General features: G+C 32.6%; 4 protein-coding genes across 5 annotated transcripts; 3 read left to right on the forward strand and 1 right to left on the reverse strand.

The window, feature by feature from the left end:
* Positions 1-578: 578 nt before the first annotated feature.
* Positions 579-2,077, forward strand: LOC115721437 (uncharacterized). The gene is made up of 3 exons (XM_030650732.2): positions 579-960; positions 1,134-1,274; positions 1,692-2,077. The coding sequence occupies exons 1-3, from the start codon at positions 670-672 to the stop codon at positions 1,833-1,835; spliced, it is 576 nt and encodes a 191-aa protein (XP_030506592.1). The 5' UTR covers positions 579-669; the 3' UTR covers positions 1,836-2,077.
* Positions 2,078-6,146: 4,069 nt separating this feature from the next.
* LOC115720635 (calmodulin-binding receptor-like cytoplasmic kinase 2) lies at positions 6,147-9,381 on the forward strand. The gene is made up of 6 exons (XM_030649801.2): positions 6,147-6,573; positions 6,781-7,031; positions 7,182-7,350; positions 7,616-7,705; positions 7,829-8,130; positions 8,896-9,381. Exons 1-6 carry the CDS (start codon positions 6,333-6,335, stop codon positions 9,217-9,219), a joined length of 1,377 nt encoding a protein of 458 aa, XP_030505661.2. The 5' UTR covers positions 6,147-6,332; the 3' UTR covers positions 9,220-9,381.
* Positions 9,382-13,380: 3,999 nt separating this feature from the next.
* On the forward strand, positions 13,381-19,734 carry LOC115718920 (alpha-glucan phosphorylase, H isozyme). Of its 2 annotated transcripts, none has more exons than XM_030647739.2 (16): positions 13,381-13,847; positions 13,935-14,168; positions 14,249-14,428; positions 14,620-14,796; positions 14,882-14,967; positions 15,172-15,361; positions 15,559-15,651; positions 15,796-15,980; positions 16,124-16,241; positions 16,323-16,451; positions 17,128-17,346; positions 17,428-17,631; positions 17,953-18,111; positions 18,458-18,721; positions 18,834-19,024; positions 19,226-19,734. In XM_030647739.2, the coding sequence occupies exons 2-16, from the start codon at positions 13,947-13,949 to the stop codon at positions 19,350-19,352; spliced, it is 2,544 nt and encodes an 847-aa protein (XP_030503599.2). In that variant the 5' UTR covers positions 13,381-13,847; positions 13,935-13,946; the 3' UTR covers positions 19,353-19,734. The 2 variants fall into 2 exon arrangements, with proteins under 2 accessions (XP_030503599.2, XP_030503600.2); XM_030647740.2 differs by having other exon boundaries at positions 13,435-13,818.
* A 1,250-nt stretch (positions 19,735-20,984) lies between these two features.
* LOC133034408 (secreted RxLR effector protein 161-like) lies at positions 20,985-21,668 on the reverse strand. The gene is made up of 2 exons (XM_061109490.1): positions 21,506-21,668; positions 20,985-21,427 (listed from the first exon to the last, which is right to left on the reverse strand). Exons 1-2 carry the CDS (start codon positions 21,666-21,668, stop codon positions 20,985-20,987), a joined length of 606 nt encoding a protein of 201 aa, XP_060965473.1.
* Positions 21,669-21,938: the final 270 nt, after the last annotated feature.

Raw genomic sequence — 21,938 nt, forward strand, 5'->3', positions numbered from 1 at the left:
ATTTTCAAAATTTTCTGAATCCAAGACCATCTACGGCTAAGCGTAAATTATTTATTAATTAAAGAGTAATTTGTGGCAAAAGACGCTCAACTATTAATTTACTTGCAAAAAATCATCCAACCTCATATTTTGATGGGAAAACCCTCCAAAGTACTGTTCCGTTTACAAGGTGTCGTTTGTCCAGCCTCGTTAAGTCTTAATTTTGCCCACGTGGCAATGACAAGTCACTAAAAAATTATCCTAAGTGACAATATTTTACAAAATAAAAATAAAAAAAAAATTTAACAGTAATTTGCGGCAAAACTCCCCCAACTATTAATTTACTTGCAAAATACCATCCAACCTTAAAGTTTTTTGGATGATTTTTTGCAAGTAAATTGATAGTTGGAGGGTTTTGCCGCAAATTACTCTTAAAGTTTTTATTTTATTTCGTAAAATATAGCCACATTGGATAATTTTTTAGTGACCTGTCAATACCATGTGGACAAAATTAAAACTTAACGAGACTGGACAGACGACACCTTAAAAATATAAACGAATTTTCCAAGAAAATTGATAGTTAGGAGATTTTAGCGCAAATTACTTTTAATTAAACTATCTAAACAAGATACTTACCGATATTGCCACGATCATAAGCCTTTTCTTTGTTCTTTTTTTGTCCAAGAAAACATGTCATATGGTCAGTTTAGTCAGAATTCCCAGCACGATCACAGAAGAAGAGGAAAGCTGGCCGAACCGAACCTATCTGAAAGTGAAGGGAAATCGAAAATGGAAAAGGCAAAGCAATTTCTGCAACCGACCCAAGCAGATTTAGACATAATCTCTCGCCTCGTCATTCCAACCCACCGACCCGGTGCTGATACCAGTTTCTACGAAGATTTCGCCCTCAAAGGCATCCGAGTGGACCGAGTCGAACAAGGTCTAGTTGTTTGTACCTTCAAGGTCCCTCCTCGTCTCACCGTAAGTCATTCAAACCCCAACCGACCCTAAATTTGATATTCCAAAGATCGTATATCAATGAAAGCAAATTATTATTATTGTTGATACAATTTGCAGTGAACTCGATCATGCTACTGCCTACTGGCGAGTCTTGTTTGACTTGAAAGACTTTTGATTTGGATTCTTTGTTGCAGGATAGGAATGGAAAATTAGCTACGGCCGCAATTGCAAATCTGGTCGATGAAGTCGGCGGTGCAGTAGCTCATACTGAGGGTCTACCCATGAATGTATCAGTGGACATGTCCATTTCATTTTTATCTTCGGCCATGGTTGGTGTAAGTGTCAAAACACCCAAAACCCCTTTTTTATGTTGTTGGGTTTATCAAGATACATACTTTCCCATTGATTATCTCTGTATCATTATGAACTTTGTGCCTAGGATAGGGAACTTCACAGAAAAACTTTTCCCCCTAATTTCAGGGAACATTAATCACTTAGGAAAATGAAATTTTCAGGAATGAGATTAGACCAGTTATGATTATAGATTTATACTAGCTCAAGTGGTTATGTGTTTGAATGGTTGGTTCAAGTCATAAGTGATAAGAGCTTAGACCTGGGGGCAATAATGATTGTATTTTCAATCTTTTTTACATTTATTTGTTAATTGTCATGAATTAGTAGATTTTGGGTTGAGATTTCCATATAGGTGTTTTCTGGGTACTAATATGTGATAGCTGGATTGGAATTTGCAGGATGAATTGGAGATTACATCAAGGCTTTTAGGTAGAAAAGGAGGTTATTCTGGAACTTTAGTGCTATTGAAGAACAAAGTGTCTGGTGAGCTAATTGCTGAAGGTCGACATTCATTGTTTGGAAAACATGCTAGCAAACTCTGATTTCATCCATTTCCAGTCTCAAATTTGTAAATAAATATGCAACAAATACATGAAAGCCAAAGAGAGAGACATATAGTTTATATTATTCAGGGCTGGTGATGTATTTTGATTAGATAGGTGGTCCGATCTTGTAGTACTATACTTGGAGTAAACAAATATGTTGGTTTTTCTTTTCTTTTCATTTTCATTTGTTGTACAAATTCTAAATTTTATTAAGGCTAATTAAGATTTTTTCTCTCGAATTTTGATATGTACTAAATTATGTCTCCTGAACTTTAAAGGTCGTTAAAAATACTCCCAGGAACTATTGAGATTGTTAATTTTAAGGACTTTTGTCCAATTTTAATAAAAATAATTCTAACATGGATGAAAGTTCAGGGGGCATGATTTAGTACATGTCAAAGTTCGAGGGGCATGATTTGATAGATATCAAAGCTTGGGGAGTATAATTTAGTACATAAACAATTACTAAAATAGTAAAAGTGAATGAAATTAGATAAAAGTCCTTAAATCAAACAATCTCAATAATTTAAGGGGAATTTTTAACGGTCAAAAAATTGAGGCATGCTTTAGTACATTTTAAAATTTAGGAGGTAAACATCCTAATTAGCCTTTTATTAAACATTATGTTTATAAAATGTTAGCTAGATGTAGTTAAATGCACAAACTATTAACGGAAGGAAATTCAACTTTTGAGAAAAACAAAAACATTAAAATGAGAGTTTATTTAGTAAATATTTATAAATAATACTATCTTCAACAAACAAATTGTGGTATTACAACATTAGCTAACTTAACTAACAATCGGTTTTTGGTTGGCTAGTCTGTTTTGTCTATTACAACATTAGCTTGTTCTCTAGGTAGTTAGTTATTTGTTTTACAGGCTATGTAAGAAGACTTTAGGTGAGTTTTCATAAGTGAGATTTTGGGGAGATTAGAGTTTTAGTTTTGGGCTTGGCAAAACACATTTTGAGAGAAGTGTTTTTGTTTGCTTTCATGGTCGTGTTAGACCTTTATATAGATTCTTGATACTTTCTATTTACGAAAACTCACTGTTCTTCTTTTGCAGGGTTTCTTCGTTGTTCTCTCTTGAATGCCTGTTTGCTTTAACTTTGTCAGAACTAATACTTATCCTTATTTTGTGTCATTTGTTAGCCGTATCTAGAAGTATTTTGAAACTCAAGCGAAGTACTTCATACTACAGGTGTTTCAAGTTGACCTCAGGCATGCAGCTTGGTTTAGTGCTGTTCCATGGAGTGGGATGGCAGTCATCGGATATCTTGTTGGTTTGTGGTCAGACCTGTTAGTCTGTAGTGGTACATCTATCACTTTAACGCGAAAGATCATGCAGGTATGGAGTTCTTGTTCATTAACAGCCATGTTTTGTGCAAGAACGTTCTATTCATGAGCTGTTTTGTTTCCTTGGTTTTTGACTAAACAATTAGTTTTCACTATAGTACACTACACCCTTAAAAAATACCAAAGAAAGAAAATTATATTAAATTTTCTGGACCATATAGAATTAATTGTGGTTCTTTTATCTAAAAAACCAAAAGTAGAAAAACCCCATCAGGGGATATTTTTCTTCCTATTCCTTTGGTGCATGTGCATCAGTAAGCAATTAAGGTAAAACCTTAGCACTAGCACACTACCATATCTTTCTTAGCCATAAAAACATTAATCTTTAAATATTTTAATCATGCATAGAATAATCAAAAGATCCAATTGCTTTCTCTGCAGTAAATTGGTTTTTTTGGTACGGAAGTTGCTCTTGTGGGATTAACTACAGCAAAAAGTCCAGTGAATGCAGAAGAATGCATCTGCATGGTTCGCATTAGCTGTTGGATTGAAATCTTCTGGTCATTCAGGATTTCTTGTGAATCTCCAGGTTTGACCAGATCACCTTAACTTGACTTCTTTGAATTAACTCTTCTTTGTCAGACCATTTTTGATATTTGTTTCTGTTTCCAGGAGATCACGTACTCCACAATATTTTGGTGTTTTGCATGGTAGTATTCATGACAACATATTAATGAGATGCTGTAAATTTTATTTTTTTATAACCTCGTGATAACATTTGAACAGCATAATTTTGCATTATTGTTTCTATGCAATTACTATGTTGGATAGCAATAAAAGCAAGTATATATAATAGCAATAAACCTTTTTCTTTTGATTTTATTACAAAACTTGATCACAAAACTGAAGTTTTTAACTTGCAACAACCTTTTCTTTTCCCCGTAGGACTGTCAAATACTGCTGGAACATTTTTCATAATCGTGCAAGCAGTTGGATCTGGTTTCTTTGTAGAATTAGTGGGTTCTTTCCAAGGATTTTTGTTGCTCACATCACTCTTGTATTTTCCCACAGCCATTTTCCACAAAATCTTTTCTAATGGAGAGGGTAAATTATGATGAACCCGGTAAGTATAATTTCTTCTTATGTTTATCTTCTAACTGCTGATTCTTTTTCTGTGGATTATGAACTTGCTACTTAGTTGTTTGGAACTATCATCATGACTCATAAAGCATGAAGTAGTATTGCTACCAACACTAAATCCATGAGGTTGGAAGGAATGAAAATATAGGAATAGGAATGAGAATGGAAATAAGAATAGAATAGAATAAAAAAAATTATTAATTTTTTTTATGTTGCACTGGATTGGTCATTCTTTCCATTTCAAAATGGAATAGTCATTCCACCGATACTTTAAAATGTAATCAAACAAAGAAATGAAATAAAAATAGTTTTCTTTCTATTCTATTTTTTTTACCTCCAACCAAACGCCACCTAGTTTTAGTTTTATGAACCTGTGTTGGACCTGTGTTGTTTAGAAATGAGAGTGTTCATGCTCAGAATTTTAAATAATTTTAGTATTCACCCTTCGGTTTCCCTAGTGGACAACATTCAAATATTTTGCTTGACAGTGTTATAGCAGAACTATATAGACAACAATTGCTCACCTACCATCTGAAGATGACCATACTTTTATGATGTCTTAGTGGACCAGAGCTGAGGTACAACTACATAATGCTGGAAGAAGGAACTTTCGTCCATATCATTTCATTCAATGCATCTTTCTCCTCATTTTCTATGAACTCAAATGTACATAGAATCTTTCTACTGCCTCTCAAGCCTTATTATGCATGTCAATTGTAGTTGGAAATTTTGCCTAGAAAAATTTGTTAATATGAGAATATGATAAATAATGCGTTGTAAAGGCTAAAGTGGTATGTATATGAATGACTCTGTTCAATCGTTTTGTTTGCTTGCTTTGTGTCTATATGCGATGCAGAAAAAGAAAGAAAAGAAAAGTGAGGTATTAATAGTCTTGGCCGGTGAGAAATATGATAATGGAGCTGCCTTAAAATGTATCGTTCCCTCATTAGTTTTGTTTGATGCTCTTTTCTACAAAATCAAATATTTGTCTTCTGCGAAACAGAGATTAGAGAAAAACAAGCGTTTGTTGTTTTTGGTTCTCTAGAAGTGTCAGAGAGGGTCCCCCATGTACCTCCTGCAATCACCATGTTCGGATACAACCTTCCATTATGGAAAATGGGCAAAGAAATAAAAAGAAGAAGAGCCTTAAACTCGTATCAATTTTGAATTGTAAAGTGATCTAAAGTTTTCGACAATGCTTTGACTTTTTGGGCAGAATCTAATAATGGGTATTGGGTAGAGTACCTCACTAATTTAACACGAACTCCCTATTGATTATTAAATTCTACAATGATTAAGTTTGTATTATTATTGTTGTTGCTGTTGTAATTGTTATTGTTTATTCAATTTTTTCGATGACTCTTTGCTCAGGGAAAACATTATTATATGTTCCTAGTCAAAACAGCACACCCATTTTCCATATCTTCCATCACCACGACAACAAATCAGGCCCATTAATTCCACCTCATAAGGTTGTTGATTATTAAATCACACTCCTTTGGCTGGAGTGCCTTGGATTTTAACTTATGATTTTAAAGAATTCTTTTAAATATTAGTACTATTAATTAATTTGAAGGGAGTGAATTAACAACACCATCCAAACTGCTAAATTTTAACAATGGGATAGTCAAACGTAGACTAAAAACATCAAAATACATGTCAGTTGACCAAAAAAAAACACAAAAAAACTGGTCAAATTCTCCTGAGAAGTGAAAAGTCCCTATCATTATTATCTTAGAAACTGGGCTTGGGCTGTCAATGTGAGGAGTAACGTGCAGTTGAACAGAGGCCCAGTACTGCAGCCGCACCAAATGGATACTTTTCTGTTTGACCAACTTAATTTAAGCTTTAAAAAAAAAATACAGTTGATGCCAAATGGATATGGAAATCAATGCAAATGAAAGCGAGCACGACTCTACTTGCTTGAACTGGTCCTACAACACTTTATTAAAAATGTTATAATGATTGAATTCTGCAACTAATACATAGTATTTTCTTCTTAAGATAACAATCTAAAGATTCAAAAACCTCTTTTGAGTCAAAAACCTCTGCCTGCAAATGAAGAAAAGTCCAATTCCCTATAGCCCTCAGTTAAACCAAAATTATCAATTCTCCAAATCCAAACATGGGGATGACAGGAATGAATCTAAGAAAAAAGGCCAAAGTTCTCAATCTGCCCTTAGTTATATCAGGGCTGCAGCTAAGAAATTTGCTGGAATTATCACATTGGCTTTTCTCTTCAAACAAAGCAAGGCCAGCTTAAAAGCCACTAATAATGGCCAATTCAGAGGAGTTTCCAGTAAGTTACCCTTCATTTGTTCCCAATTTTAAAGGGTTCTTCATTTTTTTTTTTCTATAGTAAAAGGGGTTGGATCTTATTAATCAATTCATGTAACAAAACTGTTACATTTGTTTCAACGTTTTAGATTGATTGAATTGGTCTAATGGTGCAGTTGTAAGGATCTGCAGGCCAATAATTAAATTCTCCTATTATTGTGTTTTGCAGCTCCTAGTGATATTTCAACAGGAAGCTATAGCAGAAATTCATCATCAAAATACAGATTATCTGAGTCATATGGCTCTAATGGTGGCGCCGCGAGTGGAAAGATTGGGACACCCAATTTCACTTTTGCAGAGATTAATAAGGCAACCCAGAAATTTTCTCTGGCAAATAAACTAGGTGAGGGTGGATTTGGAGCAGTGTACAAGGGGTTACTTCAAAATGGTACATTGATAGCTGTAAAACGTGCTAAGAAGGTAGATTTTGTTAGCAAACACTTTATATTTTTTTTAATTTTTCCTCATAATTTGTACACTTCTTAAATCATGGTTAGAAGCTTATAGGGATAAAGATCATTTGCTCATCAGTAAGTATTGATGATTTGCATCAATCTTTGACTGTTGCAGAAAACATATGACAGGGCTATATCAGCTGAATTCAGTAATGAAATTTTAACCCTTTCTACTATTGAGCATATGAATTTGGTGAGGCTATATGGATATTTGGAGCATGAAGATGAGAGGATCATTGTGGTTGAATATGTTGGCAATGGGACACTAAGGGAACATTTAGATGGTAAGTCTGCATATATATAAATATATCCATATTATATATGTAGTAAGACTTTAAATACAAACTTCAGAAACCAATCCACACAGGTAACTGTATTTGGGAGCTTTTAGGATGGTTTAGATGGAGAACCAATCTTCCTGCTGTATTTGTTTTCATTAATCTCAGGTTTGTATGGTCAAATAGTCCAAAGGGTCATCAGAGGAAAACTTTGTAGTATTTTTAACCATTGCACTTTTTTTGATAAGAGCAAATCTTGTTCAAAATGAAGGTAAACGTGGGGATGGACTAGAAATGGCCGAGCGTCTAGATATTGCAACTGATGTAGCTCATGCAGTTACCTATCTCCACATGTACACAGGTATGCAAACCAGTTCCAATTTAAACTTGATGCACCATTGAAATCAAATAGAAATGTAAAACTAAACATTATTGTATATATAAAATTTTAAATATCTGAAGTCTTCACATGCTATTTTGGTAGATCCTCCAATAATCCACAGAGACATAAAAGCATCAAACATCCTCATCACAGAGAAGCTAAGAGCAAAAGTGGCAGATTTCGGGTTTGCACGGAGAACTGCAGAACAAGAAACTGATGCAACTCACATTTCAACCCAAGTTAAAGGCACAGCAGGCTATTTGGATCCTGAGTACCTTAGAACTTATCAACTGACAGATAAGAGTGATGTTTACTCCTTTGGAGTACTACTTGTGGAGCTCATGACAGGAAGACAGCCCATTGAAACAAAAAAACCAGATAGTGAGAGATTAACATTAAGATGGGTAAGTACTCATTCTAAGTTCCCAATCAAATCAAACATTGTCAGAAGTTAAAACTTGCATTATACTATAGAAACCTTCAAATCAATCTTTGTTTTGATTTTAATAATCTACTTGTCAGATCATATGAAGACATGTTATTAACTCAACTTTAGTACGCTTTGTCTGGTAGAGATGTTAATAGAGGAAAGAATAAATATCCATCTAGAACATTAAGATGCAACAGAAGCAAATTTAACCTATGCTAATAATAAAAACTGTTATTATGGCAATCCGTTTAGTAGGTAGTAGATAACACCTCTTTTTTATCTGATTTTTAAACTTATTAGCTGTATGGAAGTGGTGAATATTATCACAAATGGCTTTTTTTGAAAATAACAAATATACCCTTTTCTCTATGACTTGCTATAACCTATACTATACATGAAGCTTAGGATATCTTCATGCAGTTTTCATACCATAATGTTGTAGACATTCAACACATGAAGAAGCCAAGTGGTTAATTAGATGATCACTTGCTATTTTCTTCATGTGGTCTGTGGACCTAAACATAGATAACTGACTATATATTATCAAAAATGGAAGAACAAGTTTTGATAGCATAGAAAGGGCCAGTGAAATACTGTATCCCTAAAGAAATTTATGCAGACTAATCTTCTAAACAATGAGCATAGAACTGCAAACTTAGTTGGTATATAGGAAAAAACCTATATTTTATTATAGAAGTATAGACAAGTGATTATAACACATTCATATTCAATTATGCAGGCAATGCAGAAGTTGAAACATGGAGAACCAGTACTTGCCATGGATCCAAGACTAAGGAGAAATCCAGCTTCAAACATGGCATTAGAGAGAGTACTCAAATTAGCTCAAGAATGCGTAGCTCCTTTGAGAAATTCAAGACCTTCCATGAAAAAATGTGGTGAGGTTTTATGGGAAATAAGAAAAGAGTTCAGAGAAAAAGCCTTCCCACCTCATCCTCCTCCTACTTCTCACCATTCATCCAATTTTCCTCAAGGAGATCCAAGGTTCACTAGACATATAACTTTTGGGATTGAAGATGATAGTTATAAATTTATCTCAGCGTAATGTATTATATTAGCAAAACACAAAGAGTGATATTATTTACATAAATCTATATTTTTGGGAGTGGGGATTTGTTCATAATCATACATACATACAACATTTACTGTAAATTCTTTCAATCGCAATGTCAAGTAATGAAAAGGGTGTAATTTGTTTTTGTGATTCTGCTACTTGTGTATGAATGACTAGTGCTTGGTAAGAAATCATACAAGTGGAATCGGAAAGAGAAAGGGAATAGAAATGGAATAAAATTTAAAATGCATAACAAAAAAATATTAATAAGTTTTCATATTGCATTGAAATAATGTTTCTTTTTATTTCAAAATTATCATTCTTCCGAAAAAATTATTTTAATAGAATTACATTCTAATATTTTAAAATGTAACTAAATAAAAGAATAAAATGAAACTTCATTTTTTTTAATTTCATTCTATTTTATTACTTCTAATCAATTGCAAAGTTAGTAATAAAGTTAGGGTATTTTTGGGAGGTCATCAAGTAATTGAATTTTGGTATGTTGAAGTGAAAACTCATGGTGGTTTGTCTAATTAATGTAATTAAAGAAAAAACAATTAAGTATTTATGATGATAAAAGGAAATACAATTAAATATTTATGATAATAATTAATTTAATAATTTATGCATTTTTTGGTATTTAATGTTAGGGGATTTAACATAACTACACACTATATCTGAAATAATTATCAAAATCTCATATCAAACTTAATATACCGTACTTATATATACTATTTATATCTATACCTAAATGATTTAATTTAAAATTACATCCCATTCCATGATTTACTCTTTTATGATAACAACTTTAATATGGTATTTGAATATTTAATTTCTTAAAAATAATTAAATTCTCATAATTACTAATTACAATTTTTATTTTATTTTGTTAAGCATACATCATAGCTTACTATTGCTATATAATCTAACTAATTATTATCTATCAAAAAACTAATTAGTATCTTACATGAGTTTTTTCTTTACTTTTGTATTTGACTACTTAATAGTATCTTTTATTTTTTTATTTGCATTTAACTACTTAATAGTACATTTTTTTTTTAAAAAAAAAATTTAAATGAGATTATGTACTACAAAGTATCAAACACAGTCACAAACTCAATTATATACTACAAAGTACAAAACACATACAATAAAATAGGATTAATATATACTAAAAAGAAAATATTACATCAAAATGAATAAAAAAAAATAAAAAATTATATACTACTACTAAGTAGTATCCAAATAATTACTTATCAATTTAACTAAAGCATATCAAATCAAATTAAACTTGCATTCTCTAATAATTCAACATTATGCTAAATAGTATCTAAAGGAATAATAATTTACAGTTTTTTTTAAGCAATCTTATTATACCATTTAGTATCTATATAACTTTATCTTTGTGAAATTTTGAAATCAATTTGCTATATCATATAAAATTACTGAAATATTATTAACTTTTTATGTGATAATAATGAAGGCTTTAATAATAATTTAATAACTTTATAAAATAGTGATATATACACATTTATTAAGAGATTAATACCTTTTAATTTAAGTTAATAATAAATATAAATCTTGATATTCGGTATTAAAAGTTGAAGATTTCAAAATTAATCGTTAAAAAAAAAGAATAAAAAAGATACGATTTTATTGTAATTAAGTTACAAAAGTAGTACTAGAATGAAGTTTTTCTTTAATTTTATGCATTTAATAATGTTTCTTTGAATTTCGTTAAGCGGCAAATAAAGCTGCTTATTGTGTTGCTAGAGAGTCTTGTTTTATGTCAGATTGTATTTTTACTGAGCTTAATACTTCGGCTGCTCTTAATTCTATTGTACTTGCCGAAAGTTAATGAATGATCTATTTTTTTTTTTTTTTTGAGAATGAATGATCTATTTTCTTGGTTCAAAAAAAAATTATACATTTATTATGAAAACTATACTAAATATAAAATGGATACCAAAATAAATAATTTATTAACCAAATAAATTTTAAAACAATAAAACCAATAAACAAAAGTATTTTGTCAAATAAACTTACCAAAAAAAATATTTCATATTTTACCATTTCTTCATAATATTTAAGTGAGATGAGAAGTATCTGTCTCTTTTTTTTTTCTTTTTTCTTTTTTCTTTTTTTGGCAATGTCCATGGTATGAAAGTATTATTAATTGGGAAAAAAACAAAAAAATACAAAAAAGGAAAAAAAATTACAAAAATACTTTAGGCCGGCCCATTAAACATTTATACAGTCCACATACAAATATTTACAAAAATACCACATGCACTAAGCCTTCAGCTGTACAGAGCGAACCATGAAGATGAAAATACGCGCTCGTTTCAAAACTGCAAAACAACCAAAATGAAACCAAAGCGAGAAAAATACAACTATTAATTCAATTGATCTGATTCAAATAAAACTGATGAAAAAGCACAATGACCACAACTATATTAAATTGAATTAAGTGTTGTGGTTTTTCAAGTTGATTTACAGTTGCATCATTATTTTATATTAGTTTAATTCAATTGTTTGCAAGAATTTATTTTGGAAATAAGAAAAGGAGAAAACACTTTGAGAAATAGTTAGTTTCTGAAATAAATTTAAACGTTTCTTAATAGTTTCATTTTAGTTTTATTATAATTTATTAACAGCAATAAATATAAATTGTAAATAAACAAGTATACAAACTATAATAAAACTATAAAAAAACTAAAAACAAACTGACAAGCAGAAACAACTCTACGAATATAAACTACAAACATCTAAATCGAATTGTTACCTAAAAAAGAACAGCAAACAACTATACCTAATAATATTCCCAAAACACATCATACATAAACATATTAAACTATTAAAAAACTAGAAAAAAAAAAAAACTAAAACCCACTGATTAGAGACACTAAAACAAAAACAAATGTTTCAAAATATCTAAAAAAAACTAGAAACACAAACAGAACATAAAACACAACAAAAATGAAACGAAAGTAATAAGAAATAAACTAAAATGCCAAACCCAAGAACAAAATAAAATTGATTAAACAAAAATAAAGTCCTAAAAATCCAAAGAAAACCAAACGAAATTTTAAAATGAAAAACCTAAAATATCACAAACCAGAAAAAACCAAAACGATGAAATGGAAATACAAGAAAATGTTTAAAATGGGGGGAAACGAAAATGAAACCGAAAACAAACCTCAGTTCGAACAGCAGCACCAACATTATTGTTTTTCCCATAAACATCTTCAGCCATTTTTTCTTGCACACGGACCTTTGTTTTCTTCTTAGGAGGAGCTCTCCCACGCTTCGTTAATGGAGGAGCAAAATCAGAGTCTTCCTCCTCAATAAAAGGACGTTTTTACTTAGCTTTATTAGCTAGTGATTTCAAACTCATATTGAATTTTTTTTTTTGAACAGGGGAAGGAGATGAAGAAGAACGGGTCACATCCATTTTATATAAAGATTGGGAAACAAAAAGAAAGAGAGAAAAAGGTTATGGGATGGTTTAGTGGGAGTTGAAAAAATTTTGAAGAACAAAAATGAGAGGGAAAATGGTTGAGGAATCGTGGGGAGTTAAGGTTCAACAATGGAGGTTATTTGTTATTTCAAAAAAAAAAAAACTGAAATAAAATAAAAAAATCAAAGGAAAACAAAAAAAAAAAAGAGAGAGGGAAGTGATTGAGGGATGCATGATGGTTGATAGGTGAGTTGACGTGACTGGTGCATAGATGTGATGTGTATGTGGTATATGTGTAATAAAATATAAAGAAAAGGTAAAAAAGTTGCTTTAACCGTGTGTAGGTTTATATGTAATAAAGTGTATAATTTGTATTTTTGGTGTAAAAATTTCTTATTAATTTACTCCCATTATAGATGTTCAATAATTATTTATTGTCTAATGAAAACAAAAATTTAGAATAAAATACCAACGAAACGAATAAATAAACAGTGCCATAAAAAAACTGGACTGGAGCTAATCCAATGGTAATAACAGAGATTAGTAGGAAGGAATTGCTAGGACTCATTCCTAATTAAATTAAACTAAACGAAAGCACATACAATACAACCGCCGTGAATTCTTCCAAGTCAAAATGAACACTATAAATAAACAGAACCACGTGTAATAGCTCCTTTAATATCTGATCCCGAAAAACGCCAAAAACTTATTTCACTCGATCACTGCCACACTCTCATATCAACCGCAAGTACTCTCTCTCCATGTGACCCCTTCACGTTCACTCACTCCATTCCATCACTTTCTCGAGAAAACAAAATAGAAAAAAACTAAAAAGAGAAAGATTTTCCACCTCCAACTCCTCCTTTCTCCTCCGATATTTTACTCTTTTTTCTTTAGGAAACTAACCAAAAATACTCTCACACTCAATTCATTTTGTCTGCTTTCCTAGCATATTCTCCTCCGTTTGGACTGATACATTACATGTACAAAATATCTTCTCTTCCTCCACCCTTCTATTTATTAGATTTTTTCTTTCTTTCTTTTCAGCGCTTTATTGAACTCTTTCTCTTTCTCCTCAATCTGTGGGGAGTTCTACTCTGCCGTACAATTAGAATCAGCACTTTACGGTATTGAGATATTGCAATTTCTCAAAAATGTAAGTTATTTTTAGTCTTGATTTAGTTTGATCAATTCCTGAATTTATTTATTTATTTATTTTTTATTATTATTGAAAATCGATTAGAGCTAGCTTTACATGGAGGCTTCGGTGAAATCGAATGGTAGTAATGCTACAACAGCTGCTGGAAAATCTTCCACGGTTCCGGCGAATGCGCAGCCGTTGGCTGAAGAGCCGGCAGCAATTGCGTCGAACATCAATTACCATGCTCAGTACAGTCCTCACTTCTCGCCGTTCAAGTTCGAGCCCGAGCAAGCCTACTATGCCACTGCTGAGAGCGTCCGCGACCGTCTCGTACAGGTAACGATTCAAATTTTATTATTTGGTTTATGAGTATATACTGATTTTCAATCTTCGTTGTTGGTTTTTTATTTTTGCAGCAATGGAATGAGACGTATCTTCACTTTCACAAAGTGGATCCGAAACAGACGTATTACTTGTCAATGGAGTTTCTTCAAGGGCGAGCTTTGACGAACGCAATTGGAAACCTCAATATCCAGAACGCGTATGCCGATGCTTTGAACAAGTTGGGTCATGAACTTGAGGAAATAGTTGAACAGGTAGCCTTAGTTTTGAAATCTGAAGCTTTTAACAATATTAAGTTGGATTGTACTATATATTTGGGTTCACCACAGTTTGGTGTTACTATTTGAGGAACTTTGTGCTTAGATTGCTTGATCATTGCAATATATAGTCCCGTAAGACTGTCATTTTGTTTAATTTTTTTTAACAAAAATTGTCAATTTTGTAGGAGAAAGATGCTGCCCTTGGAAATGGTGGTTTGGGAAGGCTTGCATCTTGCTTTTTGGATTCAATGGCAACATTGAATCTTCCTGCATGGGGTTATGGTTTGAGGTACAGATATGGGTTGTTTAAGCAACGAATCGCTAAGGAAGGTCAGGAAGAAAGTGCTGAGGATTGGCTAGAGGTTCTGTTTTCCCCGACTAAGTTATTTTGTTTCTTCCATAGAACTTTGCTGTTGCTGATATGTCCTTTTATTGGAAATTATGCAGAAATTTAGTCCTTGGGAAATTGTCAGGCATGATGTCCTGTACCCGGTCAGATTCTTTGGTCGTGTTGAGGTCAATCCTGATGGATCGTAAGTAATAGAGTTAGAAAATAGAAATAGATGATGTCTACTAACCACTAAATAATTGCTCTTTGATAATGCTGCTGCGTAAAGATATATGGGAATTTGTCAAATTCTTTGATTGTTTTTTAGTTTGTCCTCTGAAAAGAAAAGGGAATTTGATTTCTGAAGCTGCTTATGGTAAGTTATACCTATATTTTGAATGTTTTACAGCCGAAAATGGGTTGAGGGAGAACTTTTCCAAGCTCTGGCTAATGATGTGCCAATTCCAGGATACAAAACCAAGAACACTATTAGCCTTCGTCTTTGGGAAGCAAAAGCTTCTGCTGAGGATTTCAACCTATTTCAGTTTAATGATGGGAAATATGAATCTGCTGCACAGCTTCATTCCCGAGCTCAACAGGTAAGCTATTAATTTTACATAGAAAAGTTGTATGAGAATTATTGTTTTCACATAAACCATTTAATTTATGGCACAAAATTTATGCATTACCTTTTGACTTCTAATGATATGTATATCTCGGAGAGAAATGAATGTGTGCATTCACATTCGAACTTTTTTCCATCAAATTCATTTTCATACCATTTTTGAATTTGCAGATTTGTGCTGTTCTATATCCTGGAGATGCTACAGAAGATGGAAAACTTCTAAGGCTGAAGCAACAATTTTTTCTCTGCAGTGCATCACTTCAGGTTGGTTTGATTTAGTTGGTAAAATGTGCATCAGTTTGGTAGCTATCACTTTTTTACATTTAAGAATATCATTTCCATGTTCAGTTTGTTTGTCTTGGCATTACAGCTTTGACCAATATTCCTGTAATTTGAAAACAATTACAGGATATTATCTTTAGGTTCAAAGAGAGGAAAGATGGAAAGGGATCGTGGAAATGGTCTGATTTCCCCAGCAAGGTTGCTGTACAATTAAATGATACTCATCCCACTCTTGCTATTCCAGAGCTAATGCGATTGTTAATGGACGAGGAAGGACTTGGGTGGGATGAAGCGTGGGATGTGACATCAAGGTCCGTATATTTCATGCTTTTCATATGTATTATGTGACGTTGTTTTTGTTATGGCTGCGGGAGCACAATATTGTGTTTCTTTTTCTTCTCATGTCTAGAGTTCCTACTGGAGCTAAATAGTACCTGATTTTATTTTAAACCAGGACGGTTGCTTACACTAATCACACGGTCCTTCCCGAAGCACTGGAAAAATGGTCACAAGCTGTTATGTGGAAGCTTCTTCCTCGTCATATGGAAATCATAGAAGAAATTGACAAGAGGGTATTTGACATTTCCTTTCACATATCTGTACAAGATAGATAACTTTTACTATTGAATTAATGAATTGTGAGTTCATTGCAGTTCATTGCAATGATAAATGCTACACGAATTGATCTTGAGAGTAAGATTCCCAGCATTCGAATCTTAGACAATAATCCCCAAAAGCCTGTCGTGCGGATGGCAAATTTGTGTGTGGTCTCTGCTCATACGGTAAGACATTAAAATGTGTTTGAAAATTTGGATTATCTTCTTTAACTGGCATGATGTTTGTCACAGCAGAGCTGATTGCATCTATGTATTAAACAAAATCATCTTTCTGCAACATTTGGTTGATTGAATATTTTCAAAATCATGAAAATATCTTTTGCTATTAGATGACATTTAGTTTAGTGTAACATAATGGTAATGGTAATGGTAATGGTAATGGTAATGGTAATGGTAATGGTAATGGTAATGGTAATAGTAATGGTGTTAAGATGTTTTGTTTATTGAAAAACATATACTACTTTAAATTCTTTTGGTAAAGGAAGGGTATAATGGTCATTTTGTTTCTAAATAAATTGTATAACAAAGTCATTGCATAGGTATAGATCTGTAATGTTCATTCATATAAAAATGGTGTAATGGTGATTACATTTGTAACGATATTACAAAACTTTCAATACCAAATAATACAATTGTAACGGTGATTCCAATCCGATTACCCTTGCGCCAAACCAAACATAACCAACTGAATACAATTTCTGTAAAATAATTATGTTTTTTGTCTGGCTTCTCTGTTCATTTTTACCAGCCATGTTCAGTCATTTAACTCTTCATTTATTAGCTGTTTATTTAATTACATTTCAAATTAATATGGACTCGTTGATACTCCAACTTTTTGTAGGTCAATGGTGTTGCCCAATTGCACAGTGATATATTAAAGGCTGAGTTATTTGAAGATTATGTCTCTATTTGGCCAACAAAGTTCCAAAACAAAACCAATGGCATTACTCCCCGCCGATGGCTTCGGTTTTGCAGTCCTGAACTCAGTAACATAATCACTAAATGGTTAAAAACTGATGAATGGGTCACTAACCTTGACCTGCTAGTCGGTCTTCGAAAAGTTCGTATAACTGATAAAATTTTCTTAGTAAGGCTGTCTTATTTATTTAATCTTATTACTTACACCAATAATCTCTAACAGTTTGCAGATGATGAGAAATTACAAGCTGAATGGGCATCAGCCAAGATGGCTAATAAACAGCGTCTCGCTCAGTACATAGAACGTGTGACTGGTGTGAGTATCGACCCAAATACTATGTTTGACATACAAGTGAAGCGTATCCATGAATACAAGAGGCAGCTGCTGAACATTCTGGGTGCAATATATAGATATAAGAAGTTGAAGGTACATCATACTTCTTATTGTTGCTTTCCTTTCTATTGTAAAAAGGCATTGCTGCGACTTACTTCTAATGTACTATGTAGAAGACCGCACTTCAGAATTTTCCCATTACCTTTCTCTTGTTTGTCATTGTTATCATAATGATGACCTTTTTCATGTCCATATTGTATGGTCTTGGTCTTGGTCTATACTTCAATATTCTTTAAATTATATTAATTTTTCTTCTCAGTGAAAACTGATAAAGATTTTTCAGTTGCTTACCAATGGAAAGTCAAAGAATGTTATGTACATCTTTGTAACCAGCTCAAAATTTAAATTTGACAGGAGCTTAGCCCCGAAGAACGAAAGAAAACAACTCCACGCACCATCATGATTGGAGGAAAGGCATTTGCTACCTACACGAATGCTAAAAGAATTGTTAAGTTGGTGACTGATGTAGGTGCAGTGGTCAACAATGATCCTGAAGTCAACAGCCTTTTAAAGGTTAGTTGTTTTCGGTCCATTCTGAGCTCACTTGAAAAATTCATTAGCAGAAAATGAATTAGCAGAAAATGAAACTACAGATATGGGTCCTCACTCCTTAGGTTGATTCTCAGTCAGAAAAGACCTTTTAGAATGCTTGTTAATTATATAATGTAGTTTAGGTTGGTGGCCAATTAGGAGCCCTACAAGGTTCAAGACTTACTAATTTCAAATGATAATGAATTATGATACTTTAAATTTACAGACTATTAGTTACTAACTTACTACTTTCCTCCCTCTTCTTATAAATGCTACATTGTGTACAGTTTCTTTAGACTTACCTGTTTTAACTGTCAAAATCATTCAGGTTATTTTTGTTCCAAATTACAACGTGTCTGTTGCGGAAATGCTCATTCCAGGAAGTGAGCTATCACAGCATATTAGCACTGCAGGCATGGAGGCAAGTGGAACAAGTAACATGAAATTTGCACTCAATGGTTGTCTCATAATTGGAACACTTGATGGGGCAAACGTAGAAATCAGGGAGGAAGTTGGAGAGGACAACTTCTTCTTGTTCGGTGCTACGGCTGACGAAGTTCCCAAACTGCGGAAGGAAAGAGAAAATGGACTGGTATGATTTTTCAGGGAAATATTATTTTTATTATTAGTAATAATCTTGTAAACTACTGCTTGTTCTTATAGGATTTCCTTTTGTGTGTGTGGTTACTTTTTTAAAAACTCAGTTTAAGCCTGATCCCCGATTTGAAGAGGCCAAGGATTTTATAAGGAGTGGAGTATTTGGCAGCTATGACTACAACCCACTTCTTGACTCCCTTGAGGGAAACTCCGGTTTCGGTCGTGGAGATTATTTCCTTGTTGGCTATGATTTCCCAAGCTACATGGATGCTCAAGAAAAAGTTGATGAAGCATACAAGTAAGATAATAGCACTCAATCAGAATTTACAAGAGCATGATAACTCACCAACTTATTCAATCAAACCTCAAATGGATTTAACTTCTCAGTTTGTTTTATTTTCGAGCTAACTTTGACAATGCAATCTAGATTCAACCCCATAAAATCAAGAAACAAAATCTTGGTTATAATTGACTAATAGAATTATTCTTTTGACTACAGGGACAGGAAAAGATGGCTGAAGATGTCCATACTAAGCACTGCAGGGAGTGGAAAGTTCAGCAGTGACCGAACAATAGCACAATACGCGAAGGAAATCTGGAATATCCAGGAATGTCGTGTACCATAAAAATCCATCCGTACAATTCCAATGAAAGAGCAAGAAATAAAAAGAAAAAGGATTGAAAAAAGAATGAAGATTTAAAATAATTTGCTGTGAAGGGTGTCTTCCTAGACGGAATAAATAATTGGCTTTTCATATGCTTTGTTCTTTGTTTTTATTATTTTTTGGCCAATGATATGTATTGTTTAAGTCTCTGTATTTGCTTGTATTATTTTTCTCATAAAATTTACAGTGTTAGTCTATGCTATCGTATCTTCTTATTTTCATATTGAGAAATTTATATTTTATGTAGGTATTTTCATTTTAATTATAAAATTTACTTGTAATGGCACTATTGGTGTTTAAAACCAATTAAATAAAGGTGTCGTGCTATGAAGTTTTTGTCTAATTCAATATCAAATCTTAATATTGTGTCTATTAAATATGTGCCATGCTTTGCATCTATTGTGTAATTCAAATTAAATCTCACATATTTAAATTTAGTAATTATTATTAAAAATTGCTAATTATTTATAGTGTCACTCCATAGTGTTGGACACCACTAATACTAATAGCATTGTTCATAACATTCTATTTACAATTATACCATCACGACATCAAAAAATAATGAATTTAAAAGTAAGACCTAAAATAGAAAATGTTTTCTACTAAATTGGCTGGACTAGTGTTACTACCATATTGGTGGTCTATGCGTGACGTGGCACACGAGGTGCAAGTATTAAACTATCACATAAATTATGAGCTATCCATATACACATTAAACATTAATCATCATTATTCATAATCATTAAATTCAAGATCAATACTTTATTTAGAACATCCCAAATAATGTACACATTCCTCCCATTGAGCCATTCATGTGAGTCATTTGAATACAAAAATCACCACTAAAACAACACAAACTCAAAATTGGAAAAGAACGCAATATGGAGCTATCCCCTCTTCTCTTCCTATTACCATTAATCCTTTTCATTTAAGACATAAATATATAAATATATATATATATATATATATATATAAATATGTGTCACACCCCTCTAATCCTAATGGGTTATTTACTAATTGGGCTTAAGTGGTTCAATAATGGTATACTATAATTTAATGGACCAATTATAGTTATGAAGGTGCTCTCATGTTCCTCTAACATAATAAATAATTATTAACCATCCCATTATGGTTGTTGACAAATATTGGGCACATAGTTAATGATTGTGTTTATGGTATTAAACTTATGATTATATTAGTCCACAATAATAATTCTAACATTCTCCCACTTGGAAAATATAATCAACTACCATAACATTATCTACCACATAATCAATTAAAACGTACATAATATCATATCGACTGGATACATATATTATGTATGAATTGACTTTGAAGACATTTAATCTAATAACAATCATTAACAATCAAACCAAACATGCATGAGGTACAACAAAATTGAGACTATGCGTATTCATCTCCTTCTGTACCTGTCACTTTTATAAACAACACATACATGCATGCATATGTCAACAATAACTAGAAGTGACTATAATATCATTATGAATGTTCAAAATACATGTCATAAGCATTCCATATAAGATACTAGCATGTTCGATACATAATAATAAAACGCTCACTGAACTCAACAAGTTAGGCTCCTAACAATCCCATTCGAGCAACATGCTCCAAAAATATACATATGGGTAAGCCTTTCGTTAGTGGGTCAGCTAACATGCCAGTGCTAGGCGTGTATTCAATAGAAATAAGAGACTTTGTAACTTTCTCTTTAACAAAATAGTATTTTATGTCAATGTGTTTAGAGCGGGAAGTACTTCTAACATTTTTAGAGAAAGCTACTGCTACGGAATTATTGCAATACAATTTCAGCGGGCTCGAGATAGAGTTCATAAGACCCAATGCTGAAATGAAGTCCCGCAGCCATATTACTTGACATGTAGCCTCACAACATGTCATGTACTCTGCCTCCATTGTTGAGGATGTTGTGAGTGTCTGTTTGACACTTTTCCACGAAACAACTCCTCTAGCCATCATAAAAATGTAGCATGATGTGGATTTCTTATCAACCACGCATCCTACATAATCGGCATCACTAAACTCAACTATATCAAGAGTGTCAGCTCACCGATAAGTCAACATATGATCCTTGGTACCTTGAAGATACCGCATGACTTTCTTAGATCCTTTCCAATGGCTAAGTATAGGATCACTCAAGTATCTACCTAACACGCCAACAACAAAAGTAATATCAGGGCGTGTGCATACTTGAGCATACATCAGGCTACCCACAAGTGATGCATAAGGAACCACTTTCATTTCATCTCTTGTGGACATGGGCCCTTTGAGAATTTGTCACCTTTTACTATTGGTGCCTTTCCAGGTGAACAAGCATGCATATTGAATCTTTTCAATATCCGATCAATGTAAGTTCTCTGAGACAACCAAAGGATACCTTTAGTTCTATCCCAGAGGATCTGTATCCCAAGTACATATGAAGCCTCACTAAGGTCTTTCATATCAAAATGGTCAGATAATAATTTATTTGTCTCATATAACAGATTTTTATCATTAGAAGCAAGCAAAATA

The sequence above is a fragment of the Cannabis sativa genome, chromosome 2 (assembly GCF_029168945.1).
Source record: "Cannabis sativa cultivar Pink pepper isolate KNU-18-1 chromosome 2, ASM2916894v1, whole genome shotgun sequence".
Classification (NCBI taxonomy): Eukaryota; Viridiplantae; Streptophyta; class Magnoliopsida; order Rosales; family Cannabaceae; genus Cannabis; species Cannabis sativa.